This window comes from Globicephala melas, chromosome 20, assembly GCF_963455315.2.
Source record: "Globicephala melas chromosome 20, mGloMel1.2, whole genome shotgun sequence".
Taxonomy (NCBI): domain Eukaryota; kingdom Metazoa; phylum Chordata; class Mammalia; order Artiodactyla; family Delphinidae; genus Globicephala; species Globicephala melas.
Genome location: NC_083333.1, coordinates 50740289 through 50755789, shown reverse-complemented (window position 1 = coordinate 50755789; position 15501 = coordinate 50740289). Strand labels below are relative to the sequence as shown.

Genomic DNA, 15501 nt, shown 5'->3' with positions numbered 1-15501 from the left:
TAGAGATGCATTTATTTGATTATTATCAGAAAAAAATTTAACAGCTCTATTAGATATAATTAACATAGCATAAAATTAACCCTTTTAAATCATAGTTCAGTGCTTTTTAGTATATTTGCAGAGTTGTGCAACCATCACAGCTATCTAATTTTAGAAAATTTCCGTCACCCCCAGAAAGAACTCCCTTACCCATTAACCATCATTCCCCATTGCACCCTTCCTTCAGCCACTAACAACCACTAGTCTGCTTTCTGTCTCTATGGATTTGTCTTTTTGGATATTTTATATAAATAGAATCATACAATATGTGGTCTTTTATGTCTGGCTTCTTCTTTTTTTTTTTTTTTGCTGTATGAGGGCCTCTCACTGTTGTGGCCTCTCCTGTTGCGGAGCGCAGGCTCAGCGGCCATGGCCCGTGGGCCCAGCCACTCTGCGGCATGTGGGATCTTCCCGGACCGGGGCATGAACCCATGTCCCCTGCATCGGCAGGCAGACTCTCAACCACTGCACCACCAGGGAAGCCCACAGAAGTATTTTTAAAGCAGTGAAGTTTATAATTTTAAAGTGATTATTACTTCACTGTTTTTTTAAATTAATTAATTTATTTATTTTTGGCTGCGTTGGGTCTTCCTTGCTACGCGCGGACTTTCTCTAATTGCGTTGCTGTTCGTGGACTTCTCATTGCGGTGGCTTCTCCCGTTGTGGAGCACCAGCTCTAGGCGTGCAGGCTCAGTAGTTGTGGCGCTCGGGCCTAGTTGCTCCGTGGTATGTGGGATCTTCCCAGACCAGGGCTCGGACCCTTGTTCCCTGCATTGGCATGCAGATTCTTAACCACTGCGCCACCAGGGAAGTCCCCACTTCACTATTTTAAGACCCATTCTTTTTTAATTTTTTTGGCCGTGCTGCGCAGCTTGCGGGATCTCAATTCCCCGACCAGGGATTGAACCCCGGGCCATGGCAGTGAAAGCCCATAATCCTATCCACTAGTCCACTAGGGAACTCCCAAGACTCATTCTTTAGGAGCTTGGAGTAATCACACAGTAATTTTCATTTATGTCATGGTAAACCCAACATTTTTGCAGAAATACTGTTAATTATAAGTATATGCTAACAATGCAAATTCTTATTTTGGGATGTTGAACAACTAGTAAGCCAGTATGTCTATTTACAATTTCCTCAAGATGTGTAATGGATAATGTGTAAGATGTGTAATATTCTCTAAGCCAATGCTGTCTGGTAGAGCTTTCTACAAAGAAGAAAATGCTCAGGACTTCCCTGGTGACACAGTAGTTTAGAATCCACCTGCCAATGCAGGGTACACGGGTTTGATCCCTGGCGTGAGAAGATCCCACATGTCATGGAGCAACTAAGCCTGTGCGCCACAACTACTGAGCCTGTGCTCTAGAACCCACAAGCCACAACTACTGAGCCCACGTGCCGCAACTACTGAAGCCTACGCGCGTAGAGCCTGTGCTCTGCAACAGGAGAAACCACCGCAATGAGAAGCCCACCTACCACAATGAGGAGTAGCCCCCGCTCGCTGCAACTAGAGAAAGCCTGAACACAGCAACAAAGACCCAATGCAGCCAAAAAAAGAAAAAAAAGATGAAAATGCTCAGTCTGATATAGTAGTTCCATGGGTGTTGAGCACTTGAAATGTGGCTAATGCTGCAGAGGAAGTGAATTTCTAGTTTTAATTAGTTTTAAAAAGCTATATGTGGCTCATGGCTGCAGAATTGAATAGTGCACCTTTAACCAAAAAGTGTTGGTGTAAGTAAATATCCCAGTTGCTAAAGATTAAACACTTGATAGTGTGTAAAGAGTATTGTTCAACATGTTGTGGATGCCAGTAAGACATATATTTTAGTGAATTACCAATTTAAATTCCTGCTTAGCTTGTTCTGAGATACCTGGAATAAGGTAACACATGGGAAAACCACTATGGCACTTAAGGGGAGAGGAACTAAGAGGAAGTGCTGTCATCCAGTTTGTGCTTGACTGAGATCTAGATGGATCACAGATTTCTCCTTCGTAGATAAACAGAAACTTTAGGGTGTTGACCACTGTGGTGGGAACAGCCAAACAGCCTTTTCTTTTCAGTTTTCTTAAGAAATAGATGACTTTTTTAGAGTAGGTATCTTTTCTTATTGCTTTTCTTAGAAGTTCTTTATCAGTTTCAGCTTGAAGTAGTATCTGTCTTATTTCTGGAGGGAAGATCTGTATTGGAACAATATTTAAAATAACCATTTCTGGAGAATTTTAGATGAGAAGGTGCCAGATAATCTGACTTTTACTATATTAAGGTAGCCTTAAACACTTTCTTTATCTCTACTCTAAAATTACTATCTTTTGGTACTTCCCTGGAGGTCCAGTGGTTAAGACTTCGTGCTTCCACTGCAGGGGGCACGAATTCGATCCCTGGTTGAGGAACTAAGATCCCGCATGCCATGCGGTGCGGCCAAAGAATAAGTAAATAAAATAAAATTACTATCTTTCTAAACATGGAATCTTTTCTATAGGCCACTATCTAATCCAAAAGAATTAGCAATATTTTTAGCCTTGAGGGCATCTGTGAGTAAGGCAACACCTATATCTCTATTACCAGCAGACTAGCATAGTCATAATTTTTGGGTCAGTTGATCTGTTACTGGGTTTTATCTTTTCCCAGTTCTTCTATTATACTGTGCTCTCTTTATGATTTTAGATCTCTTCTCATAATTCTTTGCCTCAGTTTTTTTTTTCTGTAAAATCATAAGTGGTAATACTGTCTCTCCCCTAAAAGTATAAACATTGAGTTATTTATTAAGGATTTTATATTCCTTTGAGTAAATATATTCTAGAGAGGCAACAGTGGTAAAGAACACAGATTCCCATGTTTCCTGTGCTCCTAGTTATGAAGTTTTTACACATGGTCTCTTTAGATCTTTATGTATTATCTACTATATTTTTTTCCTTCCATTATCACAATAAGAACTTCTTTGTTCTAGTCTGTTAAAAAATGTTTTATATTCAGTAGAATCATGTATTCAGATAATTTTACTCATTTTTATGGGTAATATCTAAAAAATATATGAGAAAAGTTTTCATTACCTACATATATCTTTCTTTAAATTAGATTATATTCAGAATACTAAAATCACGTGACTATTTACTTGATAAATTTGGGAGGAGACTCACCTAATTTTCTCACATTTTGTTTTTGTAGGTAATTTTAACCAATCAGATGACAACAAAGATTGATAAAAATCAGGCCTTGCTGGTTCCTGCACTGGGTAGGCAATTAATCAAATAAACATTTTTAAATACATTTTTTTCTACCTCTTTCATTTGATGCTTGTTGAGTACTGTAAGCTCCATGAAAGTAGAGAAGACTGTCTTATTCACTGATAAATCTTAGTGTGGAGCACAGTGCCTTTAGATACTGACTCATCCTTTCAGTTGTTTAACATTTATTGAGCATCTACTCTCTGGCAACTCTTGTGTCAGGTACTTAGCATATAAATATTCATAAGATGACTCCCTCAGAAAGCGCAGTCTTAGGAGGAGTGGTGAATCCATTTAAATACAAATCAAACTGTAATGAATAGGCTTATGACTCTAACCTTACTCGTGGCTTTGTTAGAACACAGTGCTTCAAGGTTTATTTGTACTAAAATCTTTAAGAATATTCTGTCAGAGCTTTTGCTTTTCTTCTGGTGGTCTGAAATACGTTAGTAAGCCTGATGATAAGGAAGATTGACAAATATGTTGACTCAAACTACGAAGTTTTCTAAAAGCAAATAGAGGATAGTGATAATGATCCGCAGTATTGCCACAGATAGGTGAAAATCTATTAATCTCAGGATGTTACCCATGTACCAGGTTTTTTGAAACCAGATATACTTTTGTTATGTTAAATTAAGCAAAGTAAAACTGTATTTGGTCAGAGGCATTCTGAGAGACTTATAACTCAGTCAGTTACCATGTTCTTTTTCCCTCAGGGGAAAGTTGGGGGCATGCTGCTACAATACGACTAATCTTTCATTGGGACCAGAAGCGAAGGTCAGTATAGAAATAAGTTAAAAATTCTGAGTATTGGGTTAATTACACTGAACATTTATCAGTTTCTTAGAGCTAGTCCAGTGGATGAGATCTACAGTGCCCCATGAACTAAAGCTTTTGTTGCCTTCATTACCTAGAGCAAACATAGAAACATGTTGTTATACTGCACATTTAACTGCCTAGGAAATTCTTCGGAATATTGAAATGATGGGGTGCTCCTGAAATAAGTAGGTGGCCAAAGAATGCTACCTTCTAAAGCTCTTTGAAATCAAGTACCATTTATTAACCATGCAGAGGGAGGTAGGTACTCTGTGTTCCTGGAAGGGATTGAAAGAAGAGTAAAATCAGGACAAAAGGAAAACTTTTGAGGTTAGCTTTAGGTTATGTGGAAAATAGGATGGTTTTTCTTAGTTTGTTAATATATTTCCTGTGTGAAATTGTGTCTGTTTTTGTTTTCTTTTATATTTTCCTGTCCTACTTTTATTATCCAGTTACTTACTTGCCTTTCACAAGTATTGTTCTTTAAAATAAAACTGTGGCAGCATGAAACCTTTGTTTTTAAAGCTGCTGAGCAAGTGAACAAACCACCTTTCATTTTTTTTAAATAGGCAATTGAAAGCCGTGGAGTCTTTTATTCTATACTTCTAGAAATGTCAGATTTATGCCAACATCTCTGCTTTGAAGTTAATTGGTATAACCTAGAGAACTTGGTTTGGAAATACTCCAATAAAATAGGGAAATTGAGACAGCATGTGGGCAAAAATGGAAAAAAGGATTGCTTAAAGACATATTGGGTCTGGTCAGAGATACTATCTATTTCTTTTTCTGCATTTCTTCATTCTTGTACAAAGTGAAAAAAATCAAGCCTGACCAAGTTAGGTTTTACTGACCCTGAGCTCATAGCTGACCCTATTATATTTGTATACATCTTTTATAACTAGTTCATGCAGTTTGTGTCTCTTTTAAAGCTGGCATTTCCAAAGACCTCAGGTAACTTTTTTTCCCCATAATACATAGTGCTTTACATTCAACTCCCATCCCTCCAATTCTGTAAATAAGTCATTGTGTACTGGATTCACAAAAGCAATTCTTTTCTCAGCAACAAACCGTATTGTAAAGATTGGCAGCAGTTCTCCAGATGAGAGTCTTTTGAACATATCGCTTATATTTTCCCAGATTTAGGTTTCTGGAAAGCACATACCACTATTTAAGTGTTATTAGAAGTTCCCCTTGAGCCTAGTATACAGTAGTAGTCTTCCACTATTATTCTAGTATTACATACTCACTAATAGAATACATCTAAGAAGTGAGAAAAATAATAGGAGCAGAGAAAGATGTTTCTTTCATCTTTTTATGCATTCGTCAGAAGGAGAAGTTTGCTGCCTTTGTCAAATTCTAGAAGTTAGCATTGGTTAGGCACCCATGAGATCAGAAAATCATCCTTACTTTCTTAAGAGTTAACCATTTTATGACTTCAGCTTCTTACTAATCTTTCCCAAGAAATTGGTGGCGTAGAACACTGACATTGAATAGATAGATTTAAGGGAAATGTGCTGTTCTATGAATTTTTACCTGTATTCCATACTATCATTTTAATAAGTGCTTGCTTGTGCTAGGTATTTAACTGGGCACCTTGTATACAACATTTCATATAATCCCTTCAATAGCTATTTAAAAAAAATTAAATATAGTTGATATACCCTATTATGGAAGTTACAGGTATACAGTATAGTGATTCACAATTTTTAAAGGTTATGCTCCATTTATAGTTATTATAAAATATTGGCTATATTTGCTGTGTTGTACAGTGTATCCTTGTAGCTTATTTTATACATAGTAGTTTGTACCTCTTAATCCCCTACTCCTGTATTGCCCCCTCCTTCTCCCCACTGGTAACCACTAATTTATTCTCTATATCTGTGAGTCCTTCAATAACTCTTAGAAAACGCTGTACCAATTATCACTAGCAGTGAGAAGATCAAGGCACAGAAAGATTAAAAAGTAGTAAATAATAGCTACCATTTTTTGAATATTTATTAACTGTTCTTTATTATGCTAAGTGCTCTGTGTATGTATATATATAATTTCATTTTATTTTCCAAATAACTATGAAATAGGTAGTAGTATCCACATTTTTTAGCTGACTTTATAATAGAGTCCATTCCTTTTCTCCTATAATTGCTGTTTCTAGAATGTTATTATATTATTGCATTGATTGCCAGCGAATCTGAAGGTGTAGCTCTTATCCTCCTTTTTAGGTAAAAACCTTTTTCTCCAAACTGCTTTTTTTCCTAGGCTGTAGATATATGATAAGTAATGTACATACTTTATAGAATCAGAATAAGTTGACCTCGTTTAATAAAATCAACATAGTTTTGTTCTTCATTGTTTGAAATCTGATATCTTTAAGTTATTAAAGTTGTATGAAATCTTGTATGTGTTTTAAAATTTAGTTTATCTTGAAAGGATGGAAATAGAAACTCATGCTGGGGGAAAATAGTTATAAAAATGAACACTTATAGTTTGAGCAGAAAACTAAAGACCTTGACTAGGCAAATTTACATGGAGAATTGAATTTAAGTGTTCCGCCTCATGCCCCAGTCCCTATCTTCACTAGAAACGCCTGATTTTTACCCTTTGATTAATAATGGAATAACATTCCAATAGTTATTAAGAGAAATACTTTTGTCTCTGTCCGGTATGTTGTGTGGGTTTTCCTCCAGTTTGCATATTCATGATAAGTTGAGGCCAAGATTGTTCAGAATTATACCACTGTTTGCCAAGGAGATCTGGTGGTAGAGTGGAGTAATACATCAACACCCCCGCGCAGTGTTTCATATGTGTCTCAGTTTTAAAGCACAAATTGTGCTTCTGTCTTGTTTCTTCCTGACCTAAACTATGTAGTTCAGCCATATGTTAAGCTTCATCTCAGCTGGGGCCATGAGCCAAGTGATTCTTTGGTTTAGTTTGTTGTTTAAAAAGATCTCTTGAGGGCTTCCCTGGTGACGCAGTGGTTGAGAGTCCGCCTGCCGATGCAGGGGACACGGGTTCGTGCCCCGGTCCAGGAAGATCCCATATGCCGCGGAGTGGCTGGGCCTGTGGGCCATGGCCGCTGAGCCTGCGCATCCGGAGCCTATGCTCCGCAACGGGAGAGGCCACAGCAGTGAGAGGCCCGCGTACCACAAAAAAAAAAAAATCTCTTGAGATGCAGACGTGAAATATAAATTTTATTTTTACCTAGAAATTTGAGGAAGATTTTCAACCTTAATACTTAATGCCCATTTGATGTTAGGATTATTAATAAACATATAAATGCTTCTTAAAATCTTATTTGCTTTTTAATAATTTTCTCAGAGAAGTTGGATGTACTGGGTACCTTTTTGGACATATGGTGATATGAGGTGATTTAGATACTACTTTTTCAGAAGGTTAGCTAATTTTTGTTTCATTGAATCAAAAAGTGTGATTTTTTGGAGGGGGCTTCCCTGGTGGCGCAGTGGTTGAGAGCCCGCCTGCCAATGCAGGGGACACGGGTTCGTGCCCCGGTCCGGGAAGATCCCACATGCCGCGGAGCGGCTGGGCCCGTGAGCCATGGCCGCTGAGCCTGCGCGTCCGGAGCCTGTGCTCCGCAACGGGAGAGGCCACAACAGTGAGAGGCCCGCGTACCGCAAAACAAACAAACAAAAACAAAAGTGTGATTTTTTTAATAAGATAGATTTAAATACTCCATGCCTCTATTTTTTCTGTTTTATTTTGCGTTAAAGATAGACCATCAGCCCTAAAGCATTGTAAAAGTTGATGATTTCACTCCCTAACACAATTATTCTTATATTACATATTACTTAACAGTTATTTTATTTATGCAGACAGTTGCAATTACAAAGATAAGACATTTTGGATTCTTCTATTCTCATCCTGACAGAACAAACCTAAAAGCTAATGGATGATGGTCTCTGATTGCTTCTCTTTTGAATTATGCCTGAGTAGGGGCCAATTTCAAAATTAAGAGAGTACCATCATAAACCAAGATGTCTTTTTGAATTATTTTTGAAAACAAATCAACATTATATGACATTTAAAGAAATGATCCGTTTAACTCTGAGAGGCTATGATTTTTCTCTAAGTTAGAATCCTTATTTTGTACAGTTATATCAGTTGTTTAAAATTGTGGTAAAGTAGGGAATTCCCTGGCGTCCAGTGGTTAGGACTGCACTTCCACTGTAGGGGGGCACAGGTTCGATCCCTGCTCAGGGAACTAAGATCCTGCATTCTGCGTGCTGCGGCCAAAAAAAAAATTGTGGTAAAGTATATGTAACAAAGAATTTACCATTTTAACCATTTAAGTGTACGATTCTGTGGCGTGAAGTACATTCATATTATTTTACAGTCATCACCACCATCCATCTCCAGACCTTTTTCATCTTCCCAAACTGAAACTCCATGCTTATTAAATACTAATTCCCCATCCTCCCCTCCTACCAGCCCCTGGGAACCACCATTCTACCTTCTGTCTCTATGAATTTGACTGCTCTAGGCACCTCATATAAGCAGAAGCATACAATATTGGTCCTTTTGTGACTGGCTTTATTTGACTTAGCGTAAAGTCTTTAAGGTTCATTGTAGCATATGTCAGAATTCCTTTCCTTTTTAAGACTGAGCAATATTCCATGGTATGTATATACCACCTTTTGTTTATGCATTCATTCATCTGTCAGACACTTGGGTTGCTTCTACCTTTTAGCTATTGTGAATAAATTATATCAGTTTTAAAGTAATTTTTAAAAGACACTTTAAAAGTTTTTGCTTAGGGACTTCCCTGGCGGTCCAGTGATTAAGACCCCATGCTTCCACTGCAGGGGGCGCGGGTTTGATCCCTGGTCAGGGAACTAAGATCCCACATGCCACATGGTGCGGCCAAAAAACAAAAATTTTTTTTTCTTATACAGTTAACCAGTGAACAACAAGGGTTTGAATTGCATGGGTCTACTTATAGGCAGATTTTTTTCAATAAATGTAGTATCTGTATTTTCATTTTACAGATCTTTTAAGTGTGGGGAAGAGTTTTTTTGTGTTCAATTGGAGATTAGAGTATGTGGAGTTAAAAGAGCTAGGGTTTGAGTCCTGATTCTATCTAAACTGTTTCAGCTTCCTGCCCTTGGGTGACTCATTTATCAATTCCTTTGTTTTTGAAGCAGAGTATTTGGATTTTGGACTGCACAGGGTTGGTGCCCCTAACCCCTGCATTGTTCAAGGGTCATCTGTATTTGTTGCTGTTACGGTATTTGAGCATAGTTAATAAGAGTTTAGAATTTTATTTCTCAACTGCTTTCAGCTTTCAGTTTTATATTATTTACTTTGTAGAGTACACAATAAAATCATACCTAAACAGACCTTGTCCTGTTTTGACAGCGATTTTTCTGAACATAAGCATTTTGAAAGAATGTGTTTTCCTAGATTATTTGTATTAGTATAATATGAGTATGTGTTCCTCATTTAAATACCAAGAAATTGTCTTAATAATTCCATTATAACACGTAAAAAAATACACAAGTACTGTAGAAAATTTGAAAGACGTAGATAACTAAACAAAAAAACAACTTTTACCTTGTAACAACAACTTAACTTTTTGATTGTAGTTGTTTTTGGTTTTGTTTGTTTTAATATTTATTTATTTATTTTGGCTGCGCCAGATCTTAGTTGCAGCATGCATGTGGGATCTAGTTCCCCGACCAGGGATCGAACCCAGACCCCCTGCATTGGGAGCATGGAGTCTTACCCACTGGACCACCAGGGAAGTCCCTTTGATTGTAGTCTTTTAGTAATTTTTCTATATAATGTATATGTACAAACATTCATAAATGTGGGCTCATACAGTATAACTTATACTTCATATGTTATTAATATTTTCCAATCTCATTAAATATTTTCTTCCACTTTATTTTCTTAAGTGTAAATAGCATCTTGTCATGTATAAAATAATTTATTTGAATCAGTCATTGGCCTTTTTGGTTGTTTTAAAATTTCACTTATGTAAACAAATCTATTGTGGGTTTTTTTGTTTTTTTTAAATTTATTTTTATTTTTATTTTATTTTTGGCTATGTTGGGTCTTTGTTGCTGCACGCGGGCTTTCCCTGGTTGCGGCGAGTGGGGGCTATTCTTCGTTGCAGTGCGCGGGCTTCTCACTGCAGTGGAGCCTGGGCTCTAGGCGCGTGGGCTTCAGTAGTTGTGGCACATGGGCTCTGTAGTTGTGGCTCGCGGCTGTAGAGCACAGGCTCAGTAGTTGTGGCGCATGGGCTTATTTGCTCCGTGGCATGTGGGATCTTCCCAGACCAAGGCTCGAACCCATGTCCCCTGCATTGGCAGGCGGATCCTTAACCACTGTGCCACCAGGGAAGCCCGTATTGTTATTATATGTAATAATTATTACATGTATATATATAGCTCTTGTTTTAAGGGAGTATTTTTGATATTTCTTTGCTTTCTGTGTTCTTAGCGAACAAAATAATAGAATTATAGTAAAAAGCTATGAATTTAAATTATGAAATCAGTCGTCTGAACTAATTAATTAAGATCATGTGTTTGTGTATATTTATTCTTTTTCTCTAAGCAGGTTGGCAACATTGTACAAATCACCAAGCCAGAAGGATGCTACAGTACTATTTCAAATCACAGTCAGTATTATTTGGTTAGAGTGGGATTTTGGTGTTAGTGGGCAGTAATTATCTCAAGAGAGCATTTACAAATTGCTTCTGTTAACTTCTGTAGGCAGCAAGCATATTTGAGGACAGCTTTTGACGCTTAGAACATTATCCCCAAAATAGTAGTATATGTAAGAATTCTCTAGTCACAATTAAACTGAAATTTATTCTTAAGAACAGAGGAAATACTTATTTATAGGGGAGTGTGTTCCGTGCCATGTGTAATGTCAGGATATTAGATTTTTAAAGTGAAAGTCGTTAAAAATTTTCAGAAAAGAAAAAAATACCAGCATTACTCATTTTGATCTATCATAGTCATCAAATATATCCCACTTTTTTCTTTTTTTATTGAAGTATAGTTGATATGTAAAATTATATAAGTTACACGTGTACATTATAGTGATTCACAATTTTTAAAGGTTATACTCCATTTATAGTTATTGTAAAATACTGGCTATATTCCCCATGTTGTACAATAATATCCTGGTAGTTTATTTTATGCATAGTGTTGTAGTTTGTACATCTCAATCCCCTACCTCATTATTGCCCCTCCCCACTTTCCTCTTCCCACTGGTGACCACTAGTTTGTTCTCTGTATGTGTAAGTCTGCTTCTTTTTTGTTGTATTCACTAGTTTCTTGTTGTTTTTTTAGATTCCACATATAAGTGAAATATATCCCACTTTAAAGTGTTAATTTTCCAGTAATTTTACATCATAGAAAATAAATTTTTGGCTAAAATAATGCATATTTATCAATAGTGTTGAATCAGATATATTCTTAGTGTCTCATTTTTTAAGGACAAAAACAGAAATAGAAGGAGATTCTGAAACTGAATTATCTACTTAGTCTTTGCATTTAAAAGTGCATTTAAAGTATCTAATCGGGACATTTTATTTTAGAGTATTTATTTTTATTGGGGTATAGTTGTTTTACAATGTTGTGTTAGTTTCTATTGTACAGCGAAGTGGAGTTCCCTGTGCTATACAGCAGGTTCTCATTAGTTATCTGTTTTATACGTATTAGTGTATATATGTCAATCCCAATCTCCCAATTCATTAGAGTATTTAATTGTGAAAATATTTCTAAAGTACCTGAGTAATTAGTGCATGTTAATTCCTTTCACCTCTTCTAATAGAGCCACTGTAAAGTTTGTTAGGATTGACTTTTAGAGAATATTTTTATAATGTACTGTATTTCTGTGTATGTGTATGTATAAGTAAAGACATACACATACTCTAGATAAAAATTACCCTATTGTAGCCCTGGCTATCTTTGAGGTTTATCCTCTTCATTCACAGTGGTTGATAACTTCTATCCCAAGAATAAAGTAGCTCTTTTATCAATTACTTTAAAATATTTGGAAGACCAGTTGTTATTTTAGATGTTCTTAAAGCATACTTGTATATTTTTTCATTTTGCAGCCTCAGGGATTTAGAGATGCTGTTGTTGCTACTGCATGTTCATTGCAAACAGAAGGTTCATTGAATATCCGGAAGCGGTCACGGGACTCAGAGGAAGAAAAGGAATCCAAAGACTAGTCTCAGAGTATACATGTGTATTGATGCTGTGAGAGATGCAGTGCTTACAAGTAGTAGACTCGTTACTTTAGAATATAAACACTATGGCGTGAATGAATCCAGTCTATATTAAGTGAATGGTGAATGAATGGATCAGGTCTATATTAAGTGAAAACACTTAACAAATAGGATTCTCTGAAAGTTTTTCTAAACTAAGCAGTGTTCTACAGTTGTATTTAACCCTGTTTTCATTTTCAATAACATTCAGTAGAGATGATACAGTTATTGTATTTTGCAAATGTGGAAAGCTGATCGCTTGTGGCCAATCTGAATTTAACATTCAGACTGTTTTCTCCTCCTTTCTTTGCCAATTGCCTAGACATTTCTAGGAAGAAAAGATTTTTTTCACATTCCTATTGTGCTCTCCTCTTTAAATGTAGCTTTGATAATTCTTAAAAATGACATGTTTCCATTATGAAGAAAAGCCAGCACCATGAGTCAGCATATCATTACATTCAGTTTATGAGTAGGATACACATTTTGGATGACCAGTCTGATCTTAGTGACCCCGATCCTAAAATCTAAGTCATTTGTCCATTTTTTAATGTTATTTTGTAACATTAAAGGAAGGACTTTAGAGTTGTTATCCCATCTAGAACATTGACTGGAACATATATCTATGTTGTCAAGTTGATAAGCTCACAGTCATTTATTTCTATATTTTTGAAACATGGTGTGATCCAGTTCTAGGTGTATTGACATTTTTCCTTTGAATAATCTTAATACTGCTTGAATAAATTAAAAATTTGGATTCTTGAGTGGTTTCAAAATTTAAAAATGTTTTGGTACCTGGTTCTTAGTGCTTCTTAATTCATTTACAAAATTTACTTTAACTCCCAGTGGAAGAAAATTATTTAAGTAATTGAATATTATATACCGTGACAACCATATTTTCCAGACTTCAGTGACAGTTGGTATTTCCTGTCCCAGACTGAACACTAAATTCATAAAATTTAAAAAATGTAATTATTCTGTAATTGATTATACATAGACTAACCATAGTTGGCAAGGACTTTTTAAAGAATGAAAATAGGCACTGCTAACAATTATACCAGGACATAAATCAGGACTGTCCCAGGCAAATCAGGCTTATGGTCATCCTAATTATGTAAGACTAATTTCAAATGACTACTTTAGTATAGGATAACTAATTGTAACTATCTTATTTTTGAGCGCTTTAAGGCATATGGTTTTTTTTTTGTTTTTTTTTTTTTGTGGTACGTGGGCCTCTCACTGTTGTGGCCTTTCCCGTTGCGGAGCACAGGCTCCAGACATGCAGGCTCAGCGGCCATGGCTCACGGGCCCAGCCGCTCCGCGGCATGTGGGATCTTCCCGGGCCGGGGCATGAACCCGCGTCCCCTGCATCGGCAGGCAGACTCTCAACCACTGCACCACCAGGGAAGCCCCATATGTTTTTATTATAATTAATGCAATCATTATAAAAAATTACCTGTCATTTTATATTCTATCTACTCAAATCATAACGTCAAGAGAGTAAGGGGGTTGTTAAGTGATAAATATCAGTGTTACCAGGCATCAGATACTGTTAAGAGATCATTTTATAAAGCATTATAACACTGTACTTTAAAAGAACTATGAGACCCCAAAATGGATTAAAGACCTAAATGTAAGGCCAGACACTATCAAACTCTTAGAGGAAAACAGGCAGAACACTCTGACATAAATCACAAGATCCTTTTTGACTCACCTCCTAGAGAAATGGAAATAAACACAAAAATAAACAAATGGGACCTAATGAAACTTAAAAGCTTTTGCACAGTAAAGGAAACCATAAACAAGACAAAAAGACAACCCTCAGAATGGGAGAAAATATTTGCAAATGAAGCAACTGACAAAGGATTAATCTCCAAAATTTACAAGCAGCTCATGCAGCTCAATATCAAAAAAACAAACAACCCAATCCAAAAATGGGCAGAAGACCTAAATAAACATTTCTCCAAAGAAGATATACAGATTGACAACAAACACATGAAAGAATGCTCAACATCATTAATCATTAGAGAAATGCAAATCAAAACTACAATGAGATATCATCTCACACCAGTCAGAATGGCCATCATCAAAAAATCTACAAACAATAAATGCTGGAGAGGGTGTGGAGAAAAGGGAGCCCTCTTGCACTGTTGGTGGGAATGTAAATTGATACAGCCACTATGGAGAACAGTATGGAGATTCCTTAAAAAACTAAAAATAGAACTACCATACGACCCAGCAATCCCACTACTGGGCATATACTCTGAGAAAACCATAATTCAAAAAGAGTCATGTACCAAAATGTTCATTGCAGCTCTATTTACAATAGCCAGGACATGGAAGCAACCTAAGTGTCCATCAACAGATGAATGGATAAAGAAGATGTGGCACGTATATACAATGGAATATTACTCAGCCATAAAAAGAAGTGAAATTGAGTTATTTGTAGTGAGGTGGATGGACCTAGAGTCTCATACAGAGTGAAGTAAGTCAGAAATACCATATGCTAACACATATATATGGAATCTAAGGAAAAAAAATGGTCATGGAGAACCGAGGGGCAAGACGTGAATAAAGACACAGACCTACTAGAGAATGGACTTGAGGATATGGGGAGGGGGAGGGGTAAGCTGGGACAAAGTGAGAGAGTGGCATGGACATATATACACTACCAAACGTAAAATAGATAGCTAGTGGGAAGCAGCCGCACAGCACAGAGAGATCAGCTCGGTGCTTTGTGACCACCTAGAGGGGTGGGAGGGAGGGAGACACGAGGGAAGAGAGATGGGAACATATGTATATGTATAACTGATTCACTTTGTTATAAAGCAGAAACCATTGTAAGGCAATTATATTCTAATAAAGATATTAAAAAAAAATGAGACCCTGAATATTGACAAAGCCAAGTGTATTTTTTTTTAAGTGTATTTCTTTTTGTTGCAACTCTTTTTAAATAAAATTTTCATATAGCCTTTCAAAGTTGTGCTGCTGAAAAGATATTTATTTTTCTAGTTATAATATACACTTAGTCCGCTTGGGCTGCAGAAACAAAATACCATAGACTTACACAACAGAATTTTCTCATGGTATTTTCTCAGTGTCCCAGTATGGTCTGGTTCTGGTAAGGGCTGTCTTCCTTGCTTGCAGACAGCTGCCTTCTCACTGTTGGCTCACAAGGACTTTCCTAG

The 15501-nt window shown here is 36.6% G+C and overlaps 1 protein-coding gene across 6 annotated transcripts in view; it reads left to right on the top strand.

Moving 5' to 3' along the window:
- Positions 1 to 15276, top strand: part of RAD51C (RAD51 paralog C) — a 33667-nt gene extending 18391 nt beyond the window's left edge. Inside the window, exons 6-10 of one of the 6 annotated variants that reach the window (XM_060291107.2) lie at positions 3206 to 3272; positions 3981 to 4041; positions 5010 to 5031; positions 10651 to 10714; positions 12164 to 15273. In XM_060291107.2, the coding sequence (XP_060147090.1) occupies positions 3206 to 3272; positions 3981 to 4041; positions 5010 to 5031; positions 10651 to 10714; positions 12164 to 12177 (228 nt within the window). In that variant the 3' untranslated portion in view covers positions 12178 to 15273. Of the gene's footprint in view, positions 1 to 3205; positions 3273 to 3980; positions 4042 to 5009; positions 5032 to 10650 lie in introns of all 6 variants that reach the window. The other 5 variants (XM_060291106.2, XM_060291109.2, XM_060291105.2 and 2 more) reach the window with 5 other exon arrangements.
- The last annotated feature ends 225 nt before the right edge of the window (positions 15277 to 15501 follow it).